Genomic DNA, 25,213 nt, shown 5'->3' with positions numbered 1-25,213 from the left:
ATCAAAATCTGCAAAGTAACTAGTAACTAAAGCTGTCAAATAATTGTAGTGGATAAAAAGTACAATATTTACCTCGGAGATGCAGTGGAGTAGAAGTATCAAAAGATGGAACTACTTAAGAAAAGTAAAAAAAATACCTTAAAAAATGATCTAAGTACAGTACTTGAGTAAATGTACTTAGTTACTTTCCACCACTGCTGTTCTCAGCACCACTTCTGTAAAGTGACACCCTCTGAAAGGCTGGTGTCTGTAGGCTATGTATGTGGCTCCGTCCTCTAGGTTCCCTCTCCTCCTCTTCTCTCTCTCTCTCTCTCTGTTTTGCCCCTTCCTTCCTTTTTAAGCTACAACCCTTTCTTTCACAAAGGAGTGAAAGCGAAGACAAGACAAGACAGACAGCAGGAACCAAAATAGCTGACGAGAAGAGAAGAGGGGCGGAATTCCTCCAGCAGAGGGAGCCCCGCCCTCCACACAAAGAAACAAACGATACAAAAAAAAAACTAATTCAACACTAAATATACTTTATATTCCGAGGTAGAATTAGTTCTTGCAGCTTATAACTCTCTGATACTCCATCTCCTGTTGTGTGTGAACTGCGCGCTCCGTTATTTGCTGTGCGTCGGTTAGCGTGAGCGCACGACAAGTGTCCTGTCTGTCTGTCTCTCTGTCTGTCTGTCGGCGAGGGGAAAAAGGAACTACTACTCTTTGTAATGAAATAAGCTCTGACAAAACACGCTGCTTCAAAATGTATTCTGAAACCCGCAACACTAGTTATAGCCCACTTTTCTTTCACTTGTTGTCTTCTTCCCCCAGTGTTGTTAGTTTATAGATACCACCTGCCCCATCACTCCTCCCCTCTACTCTGCTCCACTGTCTGTTTGCTCTCTGCACTTCCAGGTGCAGCGCCCCACACACGCGCACGCGCACGCACACGCGCACGCGCACGCACACGCACACGCACACGCACACGCACACACACACACACACACACACACACACACACAAAAAGGTCAGAGTCACAGTATACTTCCTTATTGCTGTCCAACCCCCTCTATACTCTGTGCAACTGTGTGCTTATATTCTCAATTCAAACATGGCTATTATTCAGGCAACATTGTTACTTACAGCACTACATGGAATAGACTTTGTGGGCACCTCAACGTTAAATTGGCTAGTTTTTATTTGATTTTATTATTTTAATAATTGCATTAAAGAATAAATGTATGCTTTGGAAAATAGTTGGAAATAATGTAATGTATTCATGATTTGAACATGTACAGTACATCATTACCAGACCAAAATTGACCCTTCAAATTATCACAGGTTTTGTAGAAATATTGGGCCTTAAATGTAATAAATTAAATATTATATGTATTTGGCAAAAGTGGATTTGGATTTGTAAAATAAATGTAGAAAAAAAATCTAATATAAAATAATAATTCATAATAAATAAATATATATATTATTTAAAAACATGGGGCCCAGTGTTCTCAGGGGCCCACTGTTCCGGTTACCATATATTTTTACCTGGTACTAGAAGAGGATCCAGGTCCAGTGTGCACTAGACTAGAGGAAGCTTACAGAGGCTTTCCAAGTGACACTACATATCCCACAATGCAACATAAATCATGTTGAGAATCAAGAGCTGCCAGACTTTTAACTATGAACTATTTCTAACAGCAAATGAACATTCATGATTTTGTAAGCCAGTTCTACCAAGTTGCAATGTGACATAGCTCTGTTTACACATTGAACTTTTAGTTACTGTAAACTCATGTCATGTTGCCCTGTCTATTTGACTTGCAAATCTTATTCCCCTCACAAGAGTTCTAAAAGCACAAACATAATACATGTTTGTACAGGCCAAACACATTGACTTGTGTAGTTGTAATACAAACATAGAGTTGTTTATTTACATAATTTTAAGATACAATTCAGTAAATAACCAGTTGACCTGTATAGAGAAATGTGAGAACACACACACACACAAGGAGCACTGCAGGTGTTGAGCACCATGGCTTACACAAGCTATTGCAGTGTGCACATCTATCTCTCTCTCTTTCTCTTCCTCTCTCGCTCTCTCACACACACACTCTCTCTCTCTCTCTCAACACCTGGAGCTGTCTACCCAGTTGACACTTATGAACATCAAAAGCTGTGCAAGAAGTTAAGACACTTTGACACCAGACCCAGCAAGCAAAATAGTCCATTCCTTTCTGAAGATTTTGTTTTAAATACCTTTGTGGCTTTATTTCACAGTAGAATACTGGAAAGAGGGGTAAGATATAGATGACACCAAGGCTTGTGCATAAATGGTACACACACATAGACTACTGTACAAGCTTCAATTGTATACACACATAGGCTATTTTGTACAAGCTACAATGGTACACACACATACCTATTCTGAGCATGTCATTATAGGCACACAAAAAAAAAATCATTTTTGAAAATAGCAGATCTACAAGCTATCAACGTCCCCTACACCGTCTTCCTTTCAGTAGTACTAGACTGTGCCAGTAAAGAAGTATAAGGTCAGCGGCCAGATCACTTTCATTATTAAAAAACAAAACAAAACAAAATGACAGTGTTGGACCGAGGACAGTCCAAAAGCGGCAAAATGGTACCCGCAAAACTTACCTACAAGACATTTGCACTCAGTAGCAGCGGGGGCTCTCTCCTGCTGGGCTGAAATACAGCTTGAATCCGCTCACTTCTTCTTTGGCGCCTTCTGCGATGAGATCTATATTTATCTCGATTTACTAGCCAGGACCGCATAGGACTCACAGGGGGTAAGTGCGTCCAAACACCACATGGTCAATCCAGCTAACCTTTTATGACAAATACATCACTTGTTCCAAAAAAAATGTCAGTGATGCCCTTAAGTCTTCCTTGTCCATTACCCGTCTTTTTCTCCTTTTCTCTCTGCCACGATAAGATATCAGGCCTTATTATCCAGCCCAGCCTATTCCCCCGCCCTGTAATTTACACCAATTTTCTTAATTACCCGTCTGTAGCTGGGAGAAAATAAGCCTGTTCCTGTATAGTCTACCCTTGCTTTTGCTAGCTCTTCCTCTCACATGCCTTCTCCCAAACTCTTCAGCCTTTATGCCTTTCTGCAGGTCAGTCTAAAACAGTTCTTGTTGCCTCCTTTCCTTGCTTATCTTCTCCCTATTCTTCACCCAACTAACCACTACACAGTCCCTCCTCTCTCTCTCTTGCATGTCCATTTGTTTTTAATGTAAATTCTTACCTTTGAGAGTCATATGCAAAGTGACTCTTCACACCTAATGTTCTAGGTATTGGATGTAATGCATCATGTTTGAATAACCCAAAACTGTTATCGGTCCATGTAAGAACATCCAAATTCATTAGACATTTTTATGCTTGCATTTTGGCAATCATAGTTTTAGTTCATTCATATATGAAAGTTAACAGGAAGGATTCAATGCCATGCTCAACAGCAATGGGATGGTCCATCGTAACCAATTGACATTCCTACCAAAATTAATGACTCCCTTGCACATCTTAAATCTCATCTCTAACTCTGATTTATAATTTTCTCTCTCACAAATAAGCGGACAGACACCACAGCTTGACAAACTGTTACCCTTTTTTTAATTGTAGTCCTTTAAAAACAAACAGGAACGATAAAAACAACAAGGTTGCAACCTTTATAATAATAATAATAATAATAATAATAATAATATCCAAAAATAATGTAAAACAACGAGACATTAGACTGTAAGAAATTAAATTAACTTAAGATTGCCATCATTCTCAGTGCCGTCCCGTGTACCTAAAACTTGCGGAGATAATGTTCTGTCCTTTACTTGAATGAAAATAAAAAGGAAGAGGGGAGGTGGTCTCCCCGAGGAACAGCGTGTTCACGCCACGTTCGTCCAGAAAACCAATTTAGGAATGTCAAGGTGCTGGCTGGAAGGGGAGGTGGGTGGGATATCCAATCATTAGGTTAGGTTACCTGAACAGACAGGTAGTGGTGGGCTGGGGTTCAGGGAAGCAGAGAGGAGGTAACTAGTCACTCATCCATACTGTTGTGTGATTGACACTCTCTCTCGCTCTCTCTCTCTCTCTCTCTCTCTCTCTCTCTGGCAAAAAAAAGTCACAGCTCCGCATCGGGAGAATTCTGCAGTAGAGATGCACATCAGTGTGCCCTGGTTCACAAATACTGTACACAAGCACACTCACACAAGCACACACACACAAGCACACACACACACACACACACACACACACACACACACACACACACACACATGTGCACGCATACACACAAGGACGCAGGTGAGGACAACAGAGACGAATGATGGACGAAAAAAAAAAAGTTTAAGATTCAACACAATGATTTCCTACGATGTGAAAGTGAGCACAACAATAAGAGTCACTTGAATCCATGTTTCGTCAGTCAAACAAAAAACAGGGAAAAGCGCCGATACACTCCAAACATGTTGGATGCTGCTATCCGTGTTGTCTAGCGACTCTATGATACATTATAGTTACATAGACACATTTGACCCTGCTGTAGAGGACACAACAGGCCAGTGGAGCTGCCTGCGGTCCCGTCACAAAGACAGTGCTCAGGTTAAGAGAAAGTTAAAAGTGAGAGGAAGATAGATCAGTTCATCTAGTAGGCCATAGATGTAGAGTACATAGAAGTGAAGTCCCATCATTCACTCCTATTCTATTCTAGCTCTATGGTTCCAGTCTCTTCAAAATAAAAGCCCCACAACATAGGTGTTTCTCTGCTGAGTCCGTAGATGGGTGGAGGTATGTGTGTGTGTGTGTGTGTGTGTGTGTGTGTGTGTGTGTGTGTGTGTGTGTGTGTGTGTGTGTGTGTGTGTGTGTGTGTGTGTGTGTGTGTGTGTGTGTGTGTGTGTGTGTGTGCGTGCGTGCGTGCGTGCGTGCGTGTGTGTGTGTGTGCGTGTGTGTGTGTGTGTACGTGTGTGTGTGCGTGTGGAAGTAGGGAGGTAGTCTGATCTCACTGTTCTGTAGCAGGGTGGCGGAGGTGTGTGAGGATGAGGGGAGGGGCCTGCTACGTGGCAGTGAAGTGAGGGCTTCTGTAGCCAATAGGAAGGTTGGTTAGCCGTGATGCGCACGAGCGGGATTGGTCAACGCTGCACCTGCATCTGCTGCACCTGCATCTGCTGCTGCGAGGCCTGTGACTGGTTCTGCCCAGTGACCTCTGGCCCCCGGCTGGCCAACCGGCTCAGGATGTTCCTCTCGGACATCTGCAGACGTACAGCGACAGGGGGTATCCTGGCGATGGTCGCCGGGAGGCGGGTGACGTCTGCCTTCATGTCGCTGAGCAGCTCTTCCAGTTGTTTGAGCACTGAGGAAACAGGAGGGCCGCGATAGTTCAGCTTTTTAATAGCATTTGTGAAGGTTTGCTTCCGCTTTAGTTCAATAAGAAACGTTTGCGAACCTGGAAGAAAATGGGTGTATTACAAAAGTAGAACATATGTTGAAGAGTGACACATGCCCGACAAAGGTCTGTGACTGCCATGTTGCTTTCATTTTCACAAGTTAACAAGCAGTGTTATGTAAATTTTTATGGCCAATTTTGATGTAGTTTTAGTTATGGTCTTTTTGAATAAAATTCCATCTAGTTTTAGCCACATTTTAGTCATCTGAAATGTTTTAGTTTTAGTCTAGTTTTAGTTGACTAAATATAAGATTTTTGTCAACTAAATCTACGGTTGATTTAGTCGACTAAAATGTATTTTGGCGGGCCGTGATGGCGTCGTAATATCTGATTTATACCCAGCTGTGTGGCGGAAATTGCAGATCTACAAGCTCACAACGCGTCGCAGCGTGAGCTTATAGTGGATCTCTTGTCCACTAGTCCCTCCCTAACATTTTAGTCTAGTTTTTATTTGTTGACAAAATTGTCAGTATATTTATAGTTTTTATTTCGTTTTCGTCAGTGAAAAAAAGGTAGTCGTAGTTTTAGTCGACGAAACTAACACTATTAACAAGTTATGGCAGTGTGCAGGACTCCATTACTCCTCAACATATGCTCCTACTTTGAGATGAGAGATGCCAAAGGAGTGCTACTTTGGGTTATGAAAGCTCAGCATTGAAGGTGCTCTTGGAAAATGTTCCATTACTGAAGAAAAGATTCATGCACTCTTCTTTAAAAATACAAATTATATATACTGTAGGTATATAACTTTATTTTATCATTATGTCATATCCACACAGGATATGACATAAAAGTAGCCTTCTCCAAGCCAGGGCTGATGAAGGCTTCATCAGCTTGGAGACACTGTTGTATGACAAAGTATAAAATAGAGCTTAAGTGGTTAATCAGACCAATTGATTTAGTCGATAATAATAGAAAAATCGATTAGAATTATTTTCATGTTGATTCATTCATATATACAAAATAAAAAAGACTAACCCAAAAATGCACTTCTCAATGATTTGATAAATCAAAAAAGAAATCAATAGAATAATCGCTAAGAAAATAATCAGTAGTAGCAGCCCTACTCTCTTTGTTTGCAGGGGAGCAAGCTACCCTGTGCATGAGTGTCTGGCTGGGGAAGGAATACATTGTTGCTCCTTTTAGATTTGTCCCTACAAAAGTCAGAGAGGTCTATAAAGAAAATCATACGACAAATTTCACTCACCCAAACATATGTCCATAATCCGTCACTTGTCTACTTTCACCGCACTGGCACGCGCCCCTATGCACAAATACACTTTTAAGGCTCATTTATGCTCCCTTTACGTACGAAAATAAATAAATCTGTTTCAAACGGTGTAACCGTAACTGCTCTCATACGTCCATGCGTCCTTTCTGCTGGCATGGATGTTAAGCAATACACCCACTAGAAGGCAGTTCAGAGTCAAAGGTTTTCTGACAACAAACATGGTGACGGAGGTCATAATTAAGAAAGAGTCAAAAGTTTAGGCTGTGTAGTAGACGTTGTGGTGGTCTGTGAGGCCATTAAATACATAGCGACATGTGGACATAGAATTATTTTCACTAGTATAATTTTTTAAAAGGCTTCGTTGTGTCTACAGAATTTTTGGGGGCGGTCTAGACACCACAATGGCTCTAGTTTAAGCAATCGTGGGAGCTATACTGCCCCCAAAGATTAACAGTTGTACTGCTCCATTTCTTCCATATTCGTAAGCTTTCAGAAAACGTGCACAAATATGGATGAAATGAATGCAGAATTCAGCTAGAAGGCTCCGTCTCTATCCATATCCGTTTTTAAGGTTGACCATAAATGAGCCTTTAGACGTAGTTAAAAACACGTATTCCATAATCTTCATTTTAGCGCCTAACTTCCTCAATATAATTTTTGACGTTCCCAAGGAAGTAACGCGGCGCTTTCACATTAAAACTAGTATTGTTTGAACTCGAGTGGTTAATTTAATTGAAATTGAATTTGACAAAATGGCGAGGGATTGTTCTTGCAACACGATCGTATGAAAGATGTACTTTACACGATCAGCCGATTTGATTTAACAACAATGTTGAATCTCCCCTGTAAATGCATTATTCTCATATTTACAAGCCAATTTCAGTTTTGACTTTAAGGTAAATGATAGATAAGCCCTTGAAGATTCTAAATCTACCTTTTGACCAAAATGCACGGTTCCACAATGAACCCTTAATTCTCATGCTGGCCCTGGGTCACAAATGTCACTCTTATCTACTAACCTTTATGCAGCACTGCATTGGCAGGCTTGTTCCCAGACATGGACTCTTTGCTGAGGTGTTGGTGGGACTCGGCCAGACACTCCACCTCGCTGAAGCGCGTGTTGAGGGCCATGGAGGGGTGAGCGGGGTCCTCGGACATGTTGAGGTAGGCCGCCCTGCGCAGCTGTTCCTCTATCACCAAGGCCTGCTCCAATAACTACACAGCAGACACGAAGAAAGGAAGGATGACAATAGTCAATCTTAATAATGCAGGGAGAAATTTGAGGATTAGTATGATTATGTTGTTTTTTTTTAAAGATTTTTGGGGGGCATTTTTGCCTTTATTTGACAGGACAGTAGGCTGACAGGAAATGGGGAGAGAGATGGGGGGGGTGACACACAGCAAAGGACTTCGGGATCGGGAGTCGAACCCGCGACACGCTGTCAAGCTGGATTACCAGCGTATATGGTATGCGCCTGGACCGCTAGGCCAGCGGGCACGCCCTAATATGATTATGTTGACACTGAGAGAGAAATTATAACAAGAGCTATCCCAGCAAAACAAAATCAAATTCTGACTATAACTTTAAAGAAGAAATTTGCTGATAATCCTGGACCATAGATGTATTTATCCATTTATTTATTGATTTATTTATCTACTGTAGCTATTCATTGACTTGTGAATTGTTATGTATTTTGGGGACTTTGGACATTTGGATGTATGTGTGTGTGTGTGTGTGTGTGTGTGTGTGTGTGTGTGTGTGTGTACGCATGCGTGTGTGTGTGTGCTGTGACATCAGCAGGTCCACGCACCTTGAACCTGCGAGCCAGGAACTTATTCTTGATTTCCAGGAAGTTCCCTCGACTCATCTCTCCTTTGAAGGGCTCGTTGAGGATGGCATACTGCACGTCGTTCTGCACATCCTGCCAGCGAGCATAACCGTGTCTGAGGGACATTGTGGTCAAGGGTCATAACATCATCATCATATCCAATCAATCTCTTACCATCTCTCCACCCATTTCCTGTCTCACTGCACTGAACACACTGAAAAGACCTAAAAATGTCTAAAAATAACATATAGACTGATTTCTGCACAGCTAGGCACAAAACGAGTCGCTTCGCGCCGCCTTTCGAGCTTGTGGATCTGTTACTTTTGATGCTTTTTGTGAAGAAAACACAAAAAGTTAAAATATCTGCCCGACAGCAACGATATATGGAAGGCATCTTTCTACTTTGAGAACATGCTATACTGTATTTAAAGCTAAGGCAATCTATGTTGAATAAAGGTTTTCCTATAAACCTCGTTCTCTTCTCTCTTCTCTTCTCATTGATGATCTATGCATGCAATGTTGTTTGTATGTTTACATCTAACCATTTGCTATCTGAAATATTAGTTCTTTGACTCTACGTGTGTCTCATTACTGACTGCAGAATACTGGTGTCTAATAGTTATCTGAACCAATTTGTACTGTACATGAAATCCCCTACAAAGAAGCCGAAAAGGTTATTTAGCTGTTTATATTGAAAAGGATACTGTATGATGCCAGCTAGAAGCCAGTAGTCATGTCTACGGTGCCAGATTTCAAAAGTCTTCTTAGTTACTGTGGCTGCCCGCTCCTCGTTCTGCCACAGAGAATGGAGCTCTGGAACAGAGGTCACAAAGGTCACAGAGTGTCACAGAAAATGTGATAACGCAGGAATATAGCTGTCGACCAAAACAAAACACAGTTTCTAAATTTAATCCCAGTAGTATTTGGAGAAACAGAAACACTGAGTCTCATTTCACCTAGAATGACCATTGTGGTTTAAATAACTGAAATAGACAAGATCATTTTCATGTCAAAGAGTGAAACCCTGGGATGAAGTAACACAGGTCAGAAAGATAAATGGTACAAATTAAGTTATATGTCAGAGGAAAAGGAAATCTGTGATGACTAAAACCTAGGCAGTGGTCGGCAAGTAAGTTTGGCCTCGCGCCAAACTTTTTCAAAGACATTAGATGGTGGGCCAGAACACAATCAATGGCTAATTTAGGACGTGGAACTTGCAACAAACAAACATATACAATAATAATAACTGTATTGTTATAAAAGTTACTACATAAAGATGTGGTATAACAGAAAAAGCATGTGGAATCAAATGTTACAGGTGCACACCACATCCTTTTTGTGCAAGCGTCATCCTTGAATGTTTCACTTAGAGGATATTTAGTGAACATTTTATCTGGAGACAGAGAGTACTCCTTTTCGAACAAGAGCTCTTTCATGGTTCAAGGTCTATTAGAATGGAGAGAAACAATGTATCATTTGAGGCATGTGAAACACAGCTTTGCTGTCCAAAAGTCTCAAGAGGAAAGTTGACAGTGAAAACATAACATTCAAAGAATGGAAATAGAACCATTTGTTCATCATACCTGATTTCATCAATTCAAAGCTATTGCTGTCCATATCCTACCTGGACTGTCAGTCAGCTATTGTAAATTATTTACAAAATTACTTGTCAGGCCAGATATTAACGCTGGCGGGACAGTTCTGGCCCACGGGCCGCCTGTTGCCTACCACTGAACTAGGGATTAGCACTCCACTGTTTATATTACAAACTCAATATGCAGAGAAAGAATAATCACTTTATGGTCTCCCATCTTTACAGTACAGTGTGTGGTGTTGGTGTTACCTGTGAATCCTCCATCGGCAATGTTAAACATGAACCTCTGCTTGGAGGCGGCTTTCTTCTTCTCCTCGCTGACATTCACCAGCGACGCTGCTGTACCGCCTTCTTTAGCGTTCTCTCCGTTCTGCAGCTTGCCCGACTCCTCACTTTTCACCCCCTCCTTCTCCTCTTTTTGCTCTGAGAAGAAAGAACCCGTAAAAGAGAGAAAACTAAGTGGGGTTCATTCACCAGGTACACAGGAAGTGATGTTTAGAATTGCGTAGTAGAGCCATGATGTAGCAAAAATGTTCCAGCGACCCTATGAAAAGATGTAGTAAGGACCCACCAATACCAAATTAGGAAACTTTATCTCTCATGGCATTTTAGTACGAGCACCCTGTACAAACCTAGCTCGGGATTCAGAGAAAAAGGGGGTTGTCTCACTGAATTATCCCTGACAGTGAACTGGAGCAACAGCCCATCATCGGAGACACATTAAGCATTTCTAAGTAATTTCCCAGTAATCGTATCATTAAAATGTCCTTTTTTCTTTTTTTGGCAAGTGACAGATGTGACAGTTAATGAAAGTTTTGATTGCAAAGCAATGGACTGAAATGGTTACAGTTATTTCATCAAGTAGATGACTCTCGCCATCTTTCCACTTTTTCCTTTCATGTTTCAATGGGCCATCTGCGTTTCCATCCAACATGTGTCCATCCAGTGTGTTTGCTCAAGTGTCTGGAGAGCCAACCACATTCACCAGTGTGTCTCACCTTTCTTCTCTTCTGCAGGGGGACTGGTGTCCATCTTGTCGTCTTTGTTCTCTTCAGCTGAGACGATGAGATAAACAAACAGTTCATCTGAATCAATGCACTTGCCACTCGCAATAACTGTATAGGAATTTATACAGAGTACAGACACACGCCTATCACTTCAAGAGTATACTGTACATACTGACAACTAAGAGAATCTTACATTTAATAGATTCATTATTTAACATGTGAACATTTCTAATATGTTTATTTACAACTTTACCAAAGTGTAAATGCCTTGTCTTTGTTCCATATTCTATTCATTGTTGCCGTTAGAACCAATTGTCCCTCCAGGATTAATAAAGCTCACTTGTCTCATCTCAATTTATCTCACCTTTAGGCTTGGCCTCGTCGGAGTCTGCCTTGACCTCCAACCCTTCCCCTTTGACCTCGGTGGGAGTGTCCTTCTCTGAGGCCTCCGATGACGACCTCTCCTTGTCGTCTTTGTCCTTGTTACCATCTTCAGATTCGTCCTTCATGTCAGCGTCAGTGTCTCCCACCTCCTTGTCTTTCTCCTCTTTGCTCGGTGAGGACTCTGCTCCCTCCACTTCTTTCTTCTCTGGAACCGGGGATTTCTCTGTCTCGTCTGGGATTTCGATGATCTGAATGAGAGGCAACAGTGTTCATATTGGGAGATTAGGAATGAGGAAGACAGCTATAGTGGTAATGATTAAGACATTTAAACATGTCTGTACTGTATGTAACAGAAAAAATGAATAGAGACAGCGTAGTAATACATAATACAACGGTAAAAAAAATCGCTCTTTTTCAGTTACAGTATAAAAACATGACAGTTGCACAACATAGCATAAATGAATCCTAAGAGTATACCGGGAATAAACAAGAGATGTTTGTTTACCTCTGGATCATCTGACTTGGAAGATCCTTTACTCTCCTCTCCCTCCTCCTTCACGTCCATGTCCTTGTCCTCAGGTTTAGACAGATCTTCTGTAAACACACACACACACACACACACACACACACACACACACACACACACACACACACACACACACACACACACACACACACACACACACACACACAATGTATTAAATAAAATGAAATATTAAGGCATTATTCGTGTGTGTGTGTGTGTGTGTGTGTGTGTGTGTGTGTGTGTGTGTGTGTGTGTGTGTGTGTGTGTGTGTGTGTGTGTGTGTGTGTGTGTGTGTGTGTGTACCTGGGGCAGGTGTGTTGGGCTGTGTATCTGCCGGGGTTCCAGAAGAGGGGGTTTTGGGGTCTTCACCTGCAGCCAGAGCAGCTGCTCTCTTGTTCTCCTCCAGTTCAGCCATCCAGGGCATGGACCACTGTCCATTAACATGCTCAAACTCCTGCACCTGTTACACACACACACGCGCGCACACGCACACGCACACACACACACACACACACTCAGTCTGTCATTAGTCAATCCTTTTTGTCACAATATACTGTACTTTCATTTCAGTTTTTCAGTGATTTTTGTCATTTTTCATTAATTTTGGTTCTGAAGTGAGACATTTTTTTAAAAGGCCTGTGGTGTCTCGCTCGCGTGTCCTTGAGGGAGACACTTATCCCCTATCTGCTACCAATGAGCAGGTTGGTGCCTTGCGTGGTTTCTAAATGCACCATTTACCAAAAATATCCAATAACATAGCCAACACATTCGCATACTGTAACATGACATCTTTGCCAGCATACCTTCTTCCGGATGAGTGACATCACCCCGATGCGAGTGAGCACATGTTGCCTTGACAACCCTTCCCTGGGGACGCCGTCTGCGAACGTCTCCGCTCCGTCCGCCCCCGGCTCACAGAGGTGACGCATGAACAGAGACACGTAGGCCCTAAGATGAGACGGAGAAGGAATAATATCACACCTCTGTATCACCCATCACCGTTTACCTGTCACCAGTTGGCCAGAACGGAGGCTAGAATCAAGTTACCATGAATAGGACAGTGCCGGGTCCCACAAGTCTGAAACAATTCCATTAAGACAATACTTCATTGTGACATTACTGATGGAGCCGTGGTGTCTTTATCTTAGAGTATAGGCATGCTATTGATGACAAAATTGTTTTAAAAAATTGTGACATGGGGCCGATTTAGTTTTATATGAGAGCGAGTCACCGACTTGGATCAAACAAGGTGCACCAGCATTGAACTCAAGGGTAAAAAAATTACCACTAGTTAGGAAAGCTGACGACAGGTTCTTGGGGACTCAACATATTGCTCCAGCAACTATCAGAGAATAAAGAAATGGGTCATCAGGCTGCTATACAGAAGCTTCATCTAGAGGGAAATTCTTTACTCATGACAACAGACAAAATAATTAGAATAAGAAAAGAGTGGTAGCATCTCTAGACACATACTTGAATTCTTTCTCAGACTTCCCTCGCAGGTCTCTGACCAGCCACTGTGTGGTGAAGGCATCCTGGGGGGGCATCCCATAACGCATCACAGCGTTCAGGAAGGCCTTCCTCTGACGCGCGTTGAAGCCCAGCACCTGACAGGAAATAAAACAAGATAAGATGTCATTAATCCCTGAGGGGAAATGTATTAATATAATAAAATAAAATAAATGTCAGAATATGTCATATTATTATTATACTATGTGTAAGACCGGCTTTGAAGATATTTGAAAAAGCAGAGTGGTTGTGGCCCAGGGCTTCAACCAGCAAGTTGGTGGCTCCAGTCACCAAATCAGTAGGCTTCATCCTCCAGATAGCATGAATGCACTCAAGTTTCAGGGCAATCCCACCATTAGATTTAAAGATCATTTGTGTTCAAGTGGAAATTTGGGAACATTGACTTTGCAATCTTTAGAGCACTGCCACTAGTGGGACTAAAATGCAAAAGGTTGAAATGGTAAAATTATAGATTAAAATGTGCACGTGCATGTACCAATTCCAGTGGAGTAAGACTAGTACAATGTAAAAATAATATTAATCAAGGGGTGAGCAGTCAAATGATCCACATCAAATAGTAAAGGAAGAAGTAAATTAACTACAGAAGGTGAAAAGTTAAAAAAAGGAATATAATGTTAGATGTGATTTAGAACCGCAGCAGGTGGGAGACTCACCTCGATGTTCCCACCGACTCTGGCCAACAGAGGAGGCAGAGGTTTGTCCCTGTCGTTCCTAAGCCCCTTGCGGTTGGGCCTGCGGGCGTTGGCTAGCAGAAAGAGAAAGACATGGTTAGCCACATCTGAGGTTCACACCTCAATTAGAGCACTGTTTCACCAAACAGTGGGTCGGGACCCATGTTTGGGTCGCCGACTAATTTTTATGGGTTGCGAGTAAATATCCTATTTTTTCCATTTCAACATTTAAAAACAATATTACTCATATTATTTCAAAACATTTCAAAAAGTTTTTACAAAAACAAAACATTCCAACATGTTTCTAAAGTATTTAATAAATAAATACCAAACAATCAAAAATGTCCATACATTTTAAAAAAAATTTAAGAAGTAGTGAAAATAGCAGATCTACAAGCTCACAACGCGACATGAAGCGACGCGTTGCTATTCTGCTATTTTCACTAGTTTAGGTCCCGGGCAAACGTCCAATATTTCTTTTGGGTCTTGAGTTAGAGAACCAGCTGCCAACACATGCACATACACACACATAGCTCAGCCCATGAGGGATTCAGAACATACTCAAATCACCCCCACCACCACTACCACCACCACCACCACCACCACCACCACCACCAACAACACCACCTACACACACAAACATGCCAATTGAAACCAAAAATAGTTTCCGTGTCATCATCAAATTCGATATTTGCTCAGTTAAATGTTATCAGGACTTTATAACGATTCTTCAGTGAAGATGTTAGACTTACGACTGCTCATCAGGTCACACTCCTGCTGAAGTCGTCTCCTCACTGTCCACACAAACTAAATGCTTCTGTTGTTGTGACAACACTTTCAGGACAATTTACACTGAAAGCGTGGTTTTGTGAACTTAATAAAGCTTTATTTCTTTTTACAATTATTAATGACAGGCCAATAGAAAAATTAAATAAAATCTGGAAATCAAATTGCTTTACAAAATTCACTGACAAAGGCATATCCAAATGACCCAGCCACATTTTTTAACTGAGGTAACTTAAGTGCAAACAATGAATTAGGCAACTTTAGTGCAAATAATGAATTATTATAAGTGCAAAGCCTCTGCAAAGTACAATAATAAGAGTTCACTTGAACAAGAACTTTAACATTTTCCTCCAATCTCTCATTTACATTTTTGCCTTCCTCTTGTAACCTGTCTAGGAGGATATGGCAATACAAGCTGTTCTGAACATTCTGATATTATTTGATATTACAAATACAAATTCAAAAACAAAACATAAACAGTGGTCAGGCCGGTACTACACAAGGGTTTCAACAACGAAGACCTTTCAACATCTTTTCTCGAATTTTCATCTGTTTCATTGCTTTCTTTGCCTTTCTCTTCTGTCTCTTTGCTTTTTCCTTCCTCTCTTTGTTTAACTTTCTCTTTTCTACTCTGACTGTGCAGAGGGTGCAGGTACACATGGTCTTTGCCACGTTCTTGCTGTTGTTGATGTCGGTGAGGATATCATAGCTGTCGTCTGAATCTGATAAGTCTGTAGAAGTAGTTTAAACCATGTCAGTAGGCAGCAATCAGAGCGAAGAGAATAGAAGTTCACTCTTGATGTAGTGGTACATCCCTGTCGCAACAATGGGTATCCGTTTGCACTACAGTACTTTGCATTGCTATATAACGTGTACTCTCTTTGCATAATCTTAAACTATGCAGCTGTACATGGTTTTGGATATACATTATGCAAAAGTCAGTGCAGAAGTGACCATTATGAACAATCTGCGATGTTTGCATTCCCCATTGCATTAATCAGAACCACAATCATGTGATTTTCCCATCAGCGCTGTTCAGCTCCTAAGGATTCATCTCGAATCAGCATTAAAGAGCAATTTCTAGCAATTCCATCTAAATAGCCCATACATACTGTGCGTTAGCAAGCACACACATGCAACTTTCTGTTAAGACCATTATTCGACATTATGAGCACACTCACGTTATTACTATGCTTGTGAAGACGGCAAAGTTTTAGAATAGCAATTTTTTGTAACGAACACACACACACACACACACACACACACACACACTAGGGCATTCACCGAATAGTCGAATATTCGAATATTCGAATATCAAACCGACTATTCGACTATCAAACCACTATTCGATTATTCGATAAAAATATATATATATATTTTTTTTTAGATTTTTTTTTTTAGTGTCTTTTCTACAGCAGACATGCAGCTGTGAGCTCTGGTGTGACATCAACTCGCATTCCTTGAGTCGAGTCATCAATGCCATTGAAAAAAAAAAAAAAAAAAAAACATTTTTTAAATTTTTTTATTATTTAATTTTTTATAATCAAATCGATTAATCGAATATTCGAATACTTATAGGTCGAATAATTCGAATGCTAAAAATCACTATTCGTGAATGCCCTAACACACACACACACACACACACACACCCCCACACACACACACACACACACACACACACACACACACACACACACACACACACACTCACACTCTTACCTTCAGCCCGCTCATCAAAGTCCTCATCTCCCTCCTCCGAAGCCACAGAGTAATCTGACTGGTTGTCTGACTGATCCTCTTGCCAATCTGACGAGAGGTGTCGATAGAGAGATGATTAAGTAAACAATACAAGACAGTAAGGAGGATGAGAGAAATGTGCTGGTTCAGGACAAAACTAGAGCCCGACCGATACAGATTTTTGGGTCCAATGCCTATCCCGATTTTGGAGACTCCTCGCCCACCGAGTACTGATATTTTGTCAAAAGTGCAACATTTTCTAACCAATTTGAAATCGCATCCCTATTTTGGTCATTAGTCATTATAGGTGAAACTTTCAAAAAATCTATTAGAGATCTACAAGCTTGAAATGCTTGTTGTAACTTGTAGGATCTGATCATTTTGAAAATTCAAAGTTTCTATATTTGAGAACATTTAACTTGACTTAACATCAAATAAAAACAAACAAAAATACATTGTTAATAAAATAAAATATAATTACACAAATGAACTGAACGGCAGCTCAGCCTCAGGCTTGTTTATTATACTTATTTGACATTCGACACACATCGGCTGCATAACTGCCGACACCAATGAATGTCATCAAAAAAGTCAAATATGGGTCTGGCTCTAGACAAAACGTAGATCTTCAGACAGACAGACAGACAGACAGACAGACAGACAGACAGACCGACAGACAGAATAACAGTTATATCATAACAGTACTACTTGCCTTTGTGTAAACATACAGACATGCAAGCATACATGGCCAATAAACCACCTGAGTCCAATCTTGTGTATTGTTAAAACATTTGACAACCTAACTTCTAGACAGAAGGGGGCGCTTTTGCTACATAACAGAATCTAAGAGGAGTCACAGAACACTCATCATCAAAAGGGAACATAAAGCCATACAGGGAAGGTAAAGTAACGGTCAAAAATAAAGGAGAACTCTGCTTTCATGAGACTTCCCTCACTTTACTGAGGCGTGGCCTTTACAGTACCATGCCAACATGAACATTTCACCCAGTAACATCAAGGCTTTCATCGCTATAACAAAAGGTGCATAATCTCACATGCCCAAAAAGTTGCCATAAATAAATTATGCAAACTATTTTGACAACTGTTGCACTTATGAAACGTTCAGATGCACTTAGGTTATGCCATGTTCATGATGTTTTTAGCTGACTGGCATCACATCGATGACATTGTCGCCCGTGAATGACAGCAGTCGCCCACAAATAAGGGGTACTGCACTATTACGTTAAAATTAACATACAGTAATTGTGCCACTCCAGAAGTACCAAGACAATTTCTCTACAAGCGCAAGATTTACCATTGTCACGCCTAACCAGATATAAGGATAATTTATGATGAAGCAATTTAAGCACTCAACTGTTGCCTGTCAAGAGTCAATTTTATTATTTGCTTTAAAAAATTTAACAGAGCATTTTAACATGCATCCGCGTGAAATATTTCGTAAAGGGAACAATCATTAAAGGCATAACTACACTGCATTTTTACACAAAGTACACCTGGCCATGACCAGCTGTACATTTAATAAAAGAAGGTACTCAGGTACTAATTAACCCACCACAGTACAACACACATAAACACACACACACCCACACACCCACACACACTCGAGCTCCATTCCAGCACAGACCATCAGCAGGGATGTAGTGGTTCTCAAAGTGAGGTCCAGGGACCGTCAGGGTTCCTTGGGGGGGTCCAAATGGGCCCTTACCGGTCTGTAACTCTGAGAGTGTACAAATGTACACTCTTGTACACTCTCAGAGTTATGGGGGTCCTTGAAATTAAAAAAGTTTGAGAACCACTGATGTAGAGCACAGGTTAAGTGTAGGTTCGTGATGAGCGTTTGTTCTGTACCCCGTCTTATACCTCGGTCCTCCTGGGAGCCGTCGTTGTAGTTGACAGGCTTGCGGGTTCTTTTGCCCTTGCCCAGGTTGCGGGCAAGGTCCTCTTGTTGCTGCTCGTAGTGATGCCGCAGTAGCTTCTCCCAGTAGTCTGGGTCCACGCTCTCCTCCTGCTTTATCACCTCCCGCGTCACCTCCTCCTCCTGGAGAAGATCATGCCACGCAACACAGATGTGGATAATTTCTCATTAGAAATGCAGCGCATACCCAGAACCTGGGTGTACATTTGAAAAATGTACTTTTAACTTGAATGGAGATGAGACTGCTTAAATGACCATACTGGTGGTCTGGAATGTTTAGCTTATTATTGACTATGCCTCACCATATACTTTATCTGGCCATTTTACAAAGCATACCATGGTTTGTTTGGTCTCCAAGGAAGCCAATGAGTTTTAATGCACTTTAAAGCATGGATTGATTTGAAAAGTCTAACCGAAATAGTTCCTGGAGAATTAGTTAGATTTTATGAACGAAATTCAAATGTCCATGACTTATTAACCACCCAGTTTTTTTAGCAAACATTGAGACAAATATTTTACGATGAAATGCATTTCAATCACATTGGATAAAATGTAAACAAAGGTACAAATAAATATGAAGCGATTAATGAATGGCATATACAGTACACACACACGTATATACACACACACTCTTATAAGAAACATTTGCTCACACACACACACACACACACACACACACACACACACACACACACACACACACACACACACATACCTCCTCCTCCTCGTCCTTGACCACATATTGTGCTACTTTGAAGGAACTGAGGTACTCGTTCATGCTCTGTATCTCTGTGTCGTCGGTGACTTCTCTCTGGTTTCTGTCCAGAAGACGGTCGACGGCCTTGTCATCATAGTGGATCACACTGTTGTCATCCTCCTTGCTGTCTCCTGACAGACAGACATGTGAACAGGACATGGATATTAAAAAAAGGTTATTAACCCCTTACGAGCCTGTGTGCAGCCTGAGGTACTAAGGTAGGAAGCAGCTGGCTGTTTCTGGGGCTGAAGACAAAGACAAATCCCTTCTTAAAAGTTACTTTTATCGAAAAGGCCTTTCCATCATTTAAAATATTATTATGTATTATTTGATCCCCTTAATGTTTTTTATTAATCACCGCATTTTATATTTTATACATGTGCTTTTATTCTGTGTCTGATTACTAAATAAACTAAATAATTATATAAAACTTAATTTCTACACTGAGGATTCTGTCCAACATTTAATTCAGGGGCCCTCTGACTGAACAAGAACACAGCCTTGCTGTTGATAATAAGTGGACTCACCCATGAGTCCCAGCTCATCCTTGAAGAGTTCCTCTGTGCCAAACTTGAGGATGTCGTCCAGCTCCTGTTTGGACATGGAGCCGGTCTTAGAGCCCAGACCAGGTCTGACCACCAGGTGGGTCAGCATCATCTTCTTCTTAGCAACCTGAGGGAGGAGAGGGATCGTTTGTGCCACAGATAACCCTTCAGTAATGTGTGTCTACACAGTACAGTTAAGTATTGGGCAATTTTACAACACAAAAATAATCAAAAAGCAAATGAAATCTGAATTTTGATTTCATTAATATGCACATTTTATTATTGCATAAAGCCTTACATAGAAGACCAGTAGTGTTTATTGGCCCAATGAGGGAGTTTTGATCCATCAAGGAACATGTACTCACAAATTCCAGCACACATTAACCATTTAAACCCTATATACTTCATTGAGCAGAGTCTCCCAGGGCTGTATACCATGTCCACTCCTTCTTCCCCTCTACACCAAATCTCTCACAGCGTGACGCAAATGAACTTATAGATCGATTATTTCCACAGAACGTTAGCTCCAGAATTACGGACTGTAGGGTTCATGTGGTTAAATGACCAGTTTGGAATTAAGGAACTCGACATGGAAGAGAGAAAAAGCAGAGATAATTCCATGTGTCTTTCAGTCAGTTTGTTTCACTCACCTGGGTGATCCTCTCCTCTACAGAGGCCTTGGTGACAAAGCGATAGATCATCACCTTCTTGTTCTGTCCAATACGGTGGGCCCTGCTGAATGCCTGAGAGAGAGAAAAACAGAGAGAGAGAGAGACTTTATCAGCCTGTAACAGTGTCACATGTTGGCTATCAGCTGGTAGTGACATGTGCACATTCTGACATGACATGACAGTGATATCAAGTCTACATGATTATATCAAATGAACAGTGTACATTACAACAACACTAGCATAATTTCACCTTACCACTAAGCTATACTCAGTAACATGATTATTTCTTTACAGTTTAAGTCCCATTCATTTATTAACACTCAGAGAGAAAGCATCCGTCGTTCATCTCTACATGTCATTTGCTCATTTCTTAAACGTCTTCTTAAAACTGGGATGTGTCCCTCAGCCTATAAAATGCAATGTGTTGGCTCTTCTTGGTCAGTCTGTCCGGCTGTGTACCTGGATGTCATTGTGAGGGTTCCAGTCAGAGTCATAGATGACGACAGTGTCAGCGGTAGCCAGGTTGATGCCCAGACCGCCGGCCCTGGTGGAGAGGAGAAAGGCGAACTGAGGAGCACCAGGGGCTGTGTGTTGGGGAGGGGAGAGAACACAGAGGGGAGAAAGAAATAATGCTTTACTTGAAAATTACAGTCGAGAGAGGAGGCAAACAGGTGATCATTTTTCAAAGTTATCCGTGAGATTGCATCCATTGAAAAAAAAATCTAATCAAGTGGAACTCGGGATCCACATGGAGGCTTTAAAGGAGAGATCCGCCCATTTTAAGTGTTATCTTTGATGTGTCGCTAATCACTCACCATCATTGAAAGGGACGTTGAGTTATTTCAGAGAGTCCCGTGTCGTGCAATATGTCGACCCCCTCCGTTGGCATAATGGGAGCCCGTGTAAGAGTGAAAATCGTCTATTATAACCGATGCAAAGTTAGTATTTTCTCTACTACTGCTCATTGTGGAGTCTCATGATACTCAAACGTGCACTGAATGTCGCGAACGAGCTATCGTTCATGCAGAACGAGATGATGCTGGTTGCTTACTTCTTCCACAGACGCCAGGTTCTGTGGAAGAAGTAAGCAACCAGCGTCGTCTAGTTCTGCACGAATGATAACTCGTGCACGACTTTCAGTGCATGTTTGAGTATCATGAGACTCCACAATGAGCAGTAGTAGAGAAAAAAATAACTTTGCATCGGTTATAATAGACGAATTTCACTCTTACACGGGCTCCCATTATGCCACGGAGGGGGTCGCCAGACTGCATGATACGGGACTCTCTGGAATAACTCAACGTCCATTTCAATGATGGTGAGTGATTAGCGACACATCAAAGATAACACTTAAAATGTCCGGATCTCTCCTTTAATGTGGATCTAAGACTTGTAGGTTACTCGGATTTGTAACCTTGTGCAACCTGTGGTTGTACAAGGTTGGCCGCGAGGTACAAGGTTGTAGACGGATCAGAGCCCCCTTGAAAATCTATTATGAAATTAAAGTGAAATATTTCAAAAAGTAAAACATATGTGAAAAGTGGAGGAACTTCTGTGGCCTACTGGCAGTGTCTACAAGAAATTTGGCACTCGTTCCAGTGGTTTGGGAAATTAGCTGACAGACAGACTGAATGTCTTATAGGCTAGACTCCTGCAGAGCCATGCTGTAAAAAAACGGAATGCCACACATAAAATAATCACTTGCTCAAAATCCCCCAAAAATTGGACAATATTTTGACAACTTCCGTCCATCACGTCTTACCGTTAAAGCGGTCGATGGCCTCCTGCCTCATGGCTCCGGTCACTCCTCCGTCAATCCTCTCATACTTGTATCCCTCGTTCTCCAGGAAGTCCTCCAGCAGGTCCAACATCTTTGTCATCTGGGAGAAGACCAGCACCCTGTGTCCTCCATCCTTCAGCTTCCTCATCATCTTCTGAAGCAGCGTCAGTTTCCCTGACGCCTTGGTCAGGGCATTGCCCTCGTACATGCCGTTGGGGATTTTTGCTGCCTCCTGCACACAGGAACAAGTGTTTGTACGGGATTCAACGTTTACGTTTTAACATTTAGTTTAACACAATTAAGTCCCTGCCACACAGAGCCTGATTTTTTCCGCACACAAATTATCATCAGGCAGCTCCTCTTGGTAATAAAGAAAAATATAAATACATGTTTTTCATATTTTTTAATAAGTATAAGTAACAACTTTATAATACGTGCCCCCCACATTTTATGAAATGGAACTAAATTTGCTCCCCAGAAATGCTATAAATGTCTTACACAGAACCCAGTAAAGGAATAATATGCAAGAAGGCAGTCGTTACTGTGATTAAGGGTGATGTGATAGTTACAAGGCCATCACCAAATTACTCATATTAACAATAAGGAATGTCCATAAGATAGCTATTATGGCTGGTGATGGGTGTGGGTCATACCAGTGCAGCTCCAGGAAAGAGGTAGGGGTGATTGCAACACTTTTTGAGGTCCATCACCACGTTGAGAAGAGACACCTGGTTTCCTCCTCCACGGGTGTTCAAGGCCTCAAAGTTACGTGTCAAAATGAATTTGTAATATTTCCTGGGTCACAACAATCAAGAGAGAAAAATGTCAACAAATGTGAGGGAGAAAACGACATCCCTTCTCTCCTGTCCCCTTTCTGTCAATCTCTTATATACAGCTTTCTTATCATCTGTTTCAGTAAATAAAGTACAGAGGAGAGTGCCTCGCTGACACTTAAAAAGATTTAGCAATTACATTTAGAGGATCCTGATCTGAAAAAAGCAATAAACAATGACCATTACAACAGCATTTACGTTTCTTGTATTCACTAAAGCACTTTTCAAACAGTGGTTCTCAAAGTGGGGTCCAGGGACCCTCAGGGTTCCTTGTGGGAGGTTCTAAATTGACCCTTACAGGTCTGTAACTCTGAGAGAATAAGAATGGAACCAAATGGACCCTCTCAAATTAAAATGTTTGAGAACCCTGCTAAACCCCTTTCCCTCGTAATGAACTCACTTCTGCATGGGGCTGAGTTCCACTCGGACGATGAGCTCAGTCTTGGTGGGCATGTGTTTGAAAACGTCGGCCTTCAGTCTTCTCAGCATGTGAGGTCCCAGCATGTCATGGAGCTTCTTGATCTGGTCCTCTTTAGCGATGTCTGCAAACTCCTCCAGGAAACCCTCCAGGTTACTGCAGACAGATAGGGGAAATAATGAAAACTAGGCACGGGCAGGGGCACACGACTAAAGGCCCTTGCACACAGAGACCGATGCAGGTTTTTTTTATTGGTCTGAAAAACTAACTGGATTCTAATTTTTTTAATTACACACCGTCGGGCGACAATTTCGGGTAGGTGTACAAGAGGTCATGGACAAACGTGTGATTGTTTAAAAAAATCGCATAATCATGTTAAACTGAATGTCGAGACTTTATTTGTATAGCATACTGTATAGGAAAATAGCACTGAAATTTCATATCACATCTAAGTCTAAGCATTAAATGAATAGTTCACCAAAACATAAGAAATCTGCCATTATCTACTCACTCTCATGCCAGTTGAAACACACCTGTGTGATAAATCACACATGAGCCCTATCGAAAGTTGACTACTGCGCACGGATCTGCGCTGGTATCTATGTTCCATTGATAAACATAAATACATTATTTACACTAAATAATATAAATGTAGGTCTTTTCTACTCATAGTGCCATTATTTCATTTCAGAAGTCTTCATTTGCACTTTTTGGAACTCTGACAAACAGGTTTCAAATGTCATGAGAGAGAATAGACATTGAGAGAATTGTCATTTTTGGTTGAATGATTCCTTTATAAAAAGGAGTTAGTAATGCAAGCATGTGTGATGTGAACAGGCAGGGAAAGTAGAGCATTACTGACTTGAATCTCACTGGAGAGAGGAAGTTGAGCAGGTGGAAAAGTTCTTCCAGGTTGTTCTGTAGAGGTGTTCCTGTCAACAGCAGTTTGTGCTGCAGGGGGTAGTTGTTCAATATACGGAAGAACTGACCACAAATGGAAAGAGAGACAAGAGACAGACAGATGTTAAAGATTAAGTTCACACATCCAAAGTGTGGTTTAATTCTCAGAAAAATTAATCTCTGATCAATAAAACGACATAATTTCTACTAATAATTCCCCCCACCCCCAAAATGTTCCTTTTCAAAAGGTCTGCCTATAATGACATGCCGAAACAGGAACGTCAGGGTTAAATGGTGTGTGTGTGTGTGTGTGTGTGTGTGTGTGTGTGTGTGTGTGTGTGTGTGTGTGTGTGTGTGTGTGTGTGTGTGTGTGTGTGTGTGCGTGCATGCGTGTGTTTCACACCTTGGACTGGTTGTTCTTGAGTCTGTGAGCCTCGTCTACAACCAGACAGGCCCAGTCGATGGAGCCCAACACAGCTTGGTCTATGGTTATCAGCTCGTAGGAGGTCAGCAGGACGTGAAACTTGACTTGACAGTCTTTCTGTAAAGTCCAAAGAAAGAGGGAGTCAAGTTTTGGTCATAACCTGGCTGACAGGGAAGCATTCAGCATCACAGCACAACTGCATAATTAACCTCAT

At 41.4% G+C, this 25,213-nt stretch overlaps 2 protein-coding genes across 5 annotated transcripts in view; both read right to left on the bottom strand.

Annotated features, from left to right (window-relative positions):
• Nucleotides 1-3,070, bottom strand: part of ptpn6 (protein tyrosine phosphatase non-receptor type 6) — a 29,539-nt gene extending 26,469 nt beyond the window's left edge. For 2 of the 4 annotated variants that reach the window (XM_080427495.1, XM_080427497.1), the window contains exon 1: nt 2,638-3,070. The gene's annotated coding sequence lies outside the window, so the exon portion shown is untranslated. Of the gene's footprint in view, nt 1-72; nt 865-2,637 lie in introns of those variants that run through there. The other 2 variants (XM_080427494.1, XM_080427496.1) reach the window with 1 other exon arrangement.
• Nucleotides 3,071-3,592: 522 nt separating this feature from the next.
• The window catches only part of chd4b (chromodomain helicase DNA binding protein 4b), a 40,348-nt gene continuing 18,727 nt past the window's right edge, over nt 3,593-25,213 (bottom strand). Inside the window, exons 17-39 of the mRNA XM_080427473.1 lie at nt 24,979-25,116; nt 24,538-24,659; nt 23,658-23,831; nt 23,078-23,219; nt 22,407-22,656; nt 21,104-21,228; nt 20,624-20,716; nt 19,956-20,100; nt 19,387-19,559; nt 18,605-18,794; nt 16,718-16,804; nt 14,195-14,286; nt 13,485-13,618; nt 12,815-12,959; nt 12,315-12,471; nt 11,991-12,079; nt 11,466-11,733; nt 11,093-11,149; nt 10,344-10,517; nt 9,205-9,313; nt 8,483-8,615; nt 7,691-7,886; nt 3,593-5,347 (exon numbers count right to left, since the gene is read on the bottom strand). Coding sequence (XP_080283599.1) covers nt 5,127-5,347; nt 7,691-7,886; nt 8,483-8,615; nt 9,205-9,313; nt 10,344-10,517; nt 11,093-11,149; nt 11,466-11,733; nt 11,991-12,079; nt 12,315-12,471; nt 12,815-12,959; nt 13,485-13,618; nt 14,195-14,286; nt 16,718-16,804; nt 18,605-18,794; nt 19,387-19,559; nt 19,956-20,100; nt 20,624-20,716; nt 21,104-21,228; nt 22,407-22,656; nt 23,078-23,219; nt 23,658-23,831; nt 24,538-24,659; nt 24,979-25,116 — 3,414 coding nt within the window. The 3' untranslated portion in view covers nt 3,593-5,126. The remainder of the gene's footprint in view (nt 5,348-7,690; nt 7,887-8,482; nt 8,616-9,204; nt 9,314-10,343; nt 10,518-11,092; nt 11,150-11,465; nt 11,734-11,990; nt 12,080-12,314; nt 12,472-12,814; nt 12,960-13,484; nt 13,619-14,194; nt 14,287-16,717; nt 16,805-18,604; nt 18,795-19,386; nt 19,560-19,955; nt 20,101-20,623; nt 20,717-21,103; nt 21,229-22,406; nt 22,657-23,077; nt 23,220-23,657; nt 23,832-24,537; nt 24,660-24,978; nt 25,117-25,213) is intronic.

Source organism: Gymnoscopelus braueri (assembly GCF_963280865.1).
Source record: "Gymnoscopelus braueri genome assembly, chromosome: 4".
NCBI classification, from domain to species: Eukaryota; Metazoa; Chordata; class Actinopteri; order Myctophiformes; family Myctophidae; genus Gymnoscopelus; species Gymnoscopelus braueri.
The sequence above is the reverse complement of the archived record's forward strand: the minus strand, read 5'-3'. Positions and strand labels throughout refer to the sequence as shown.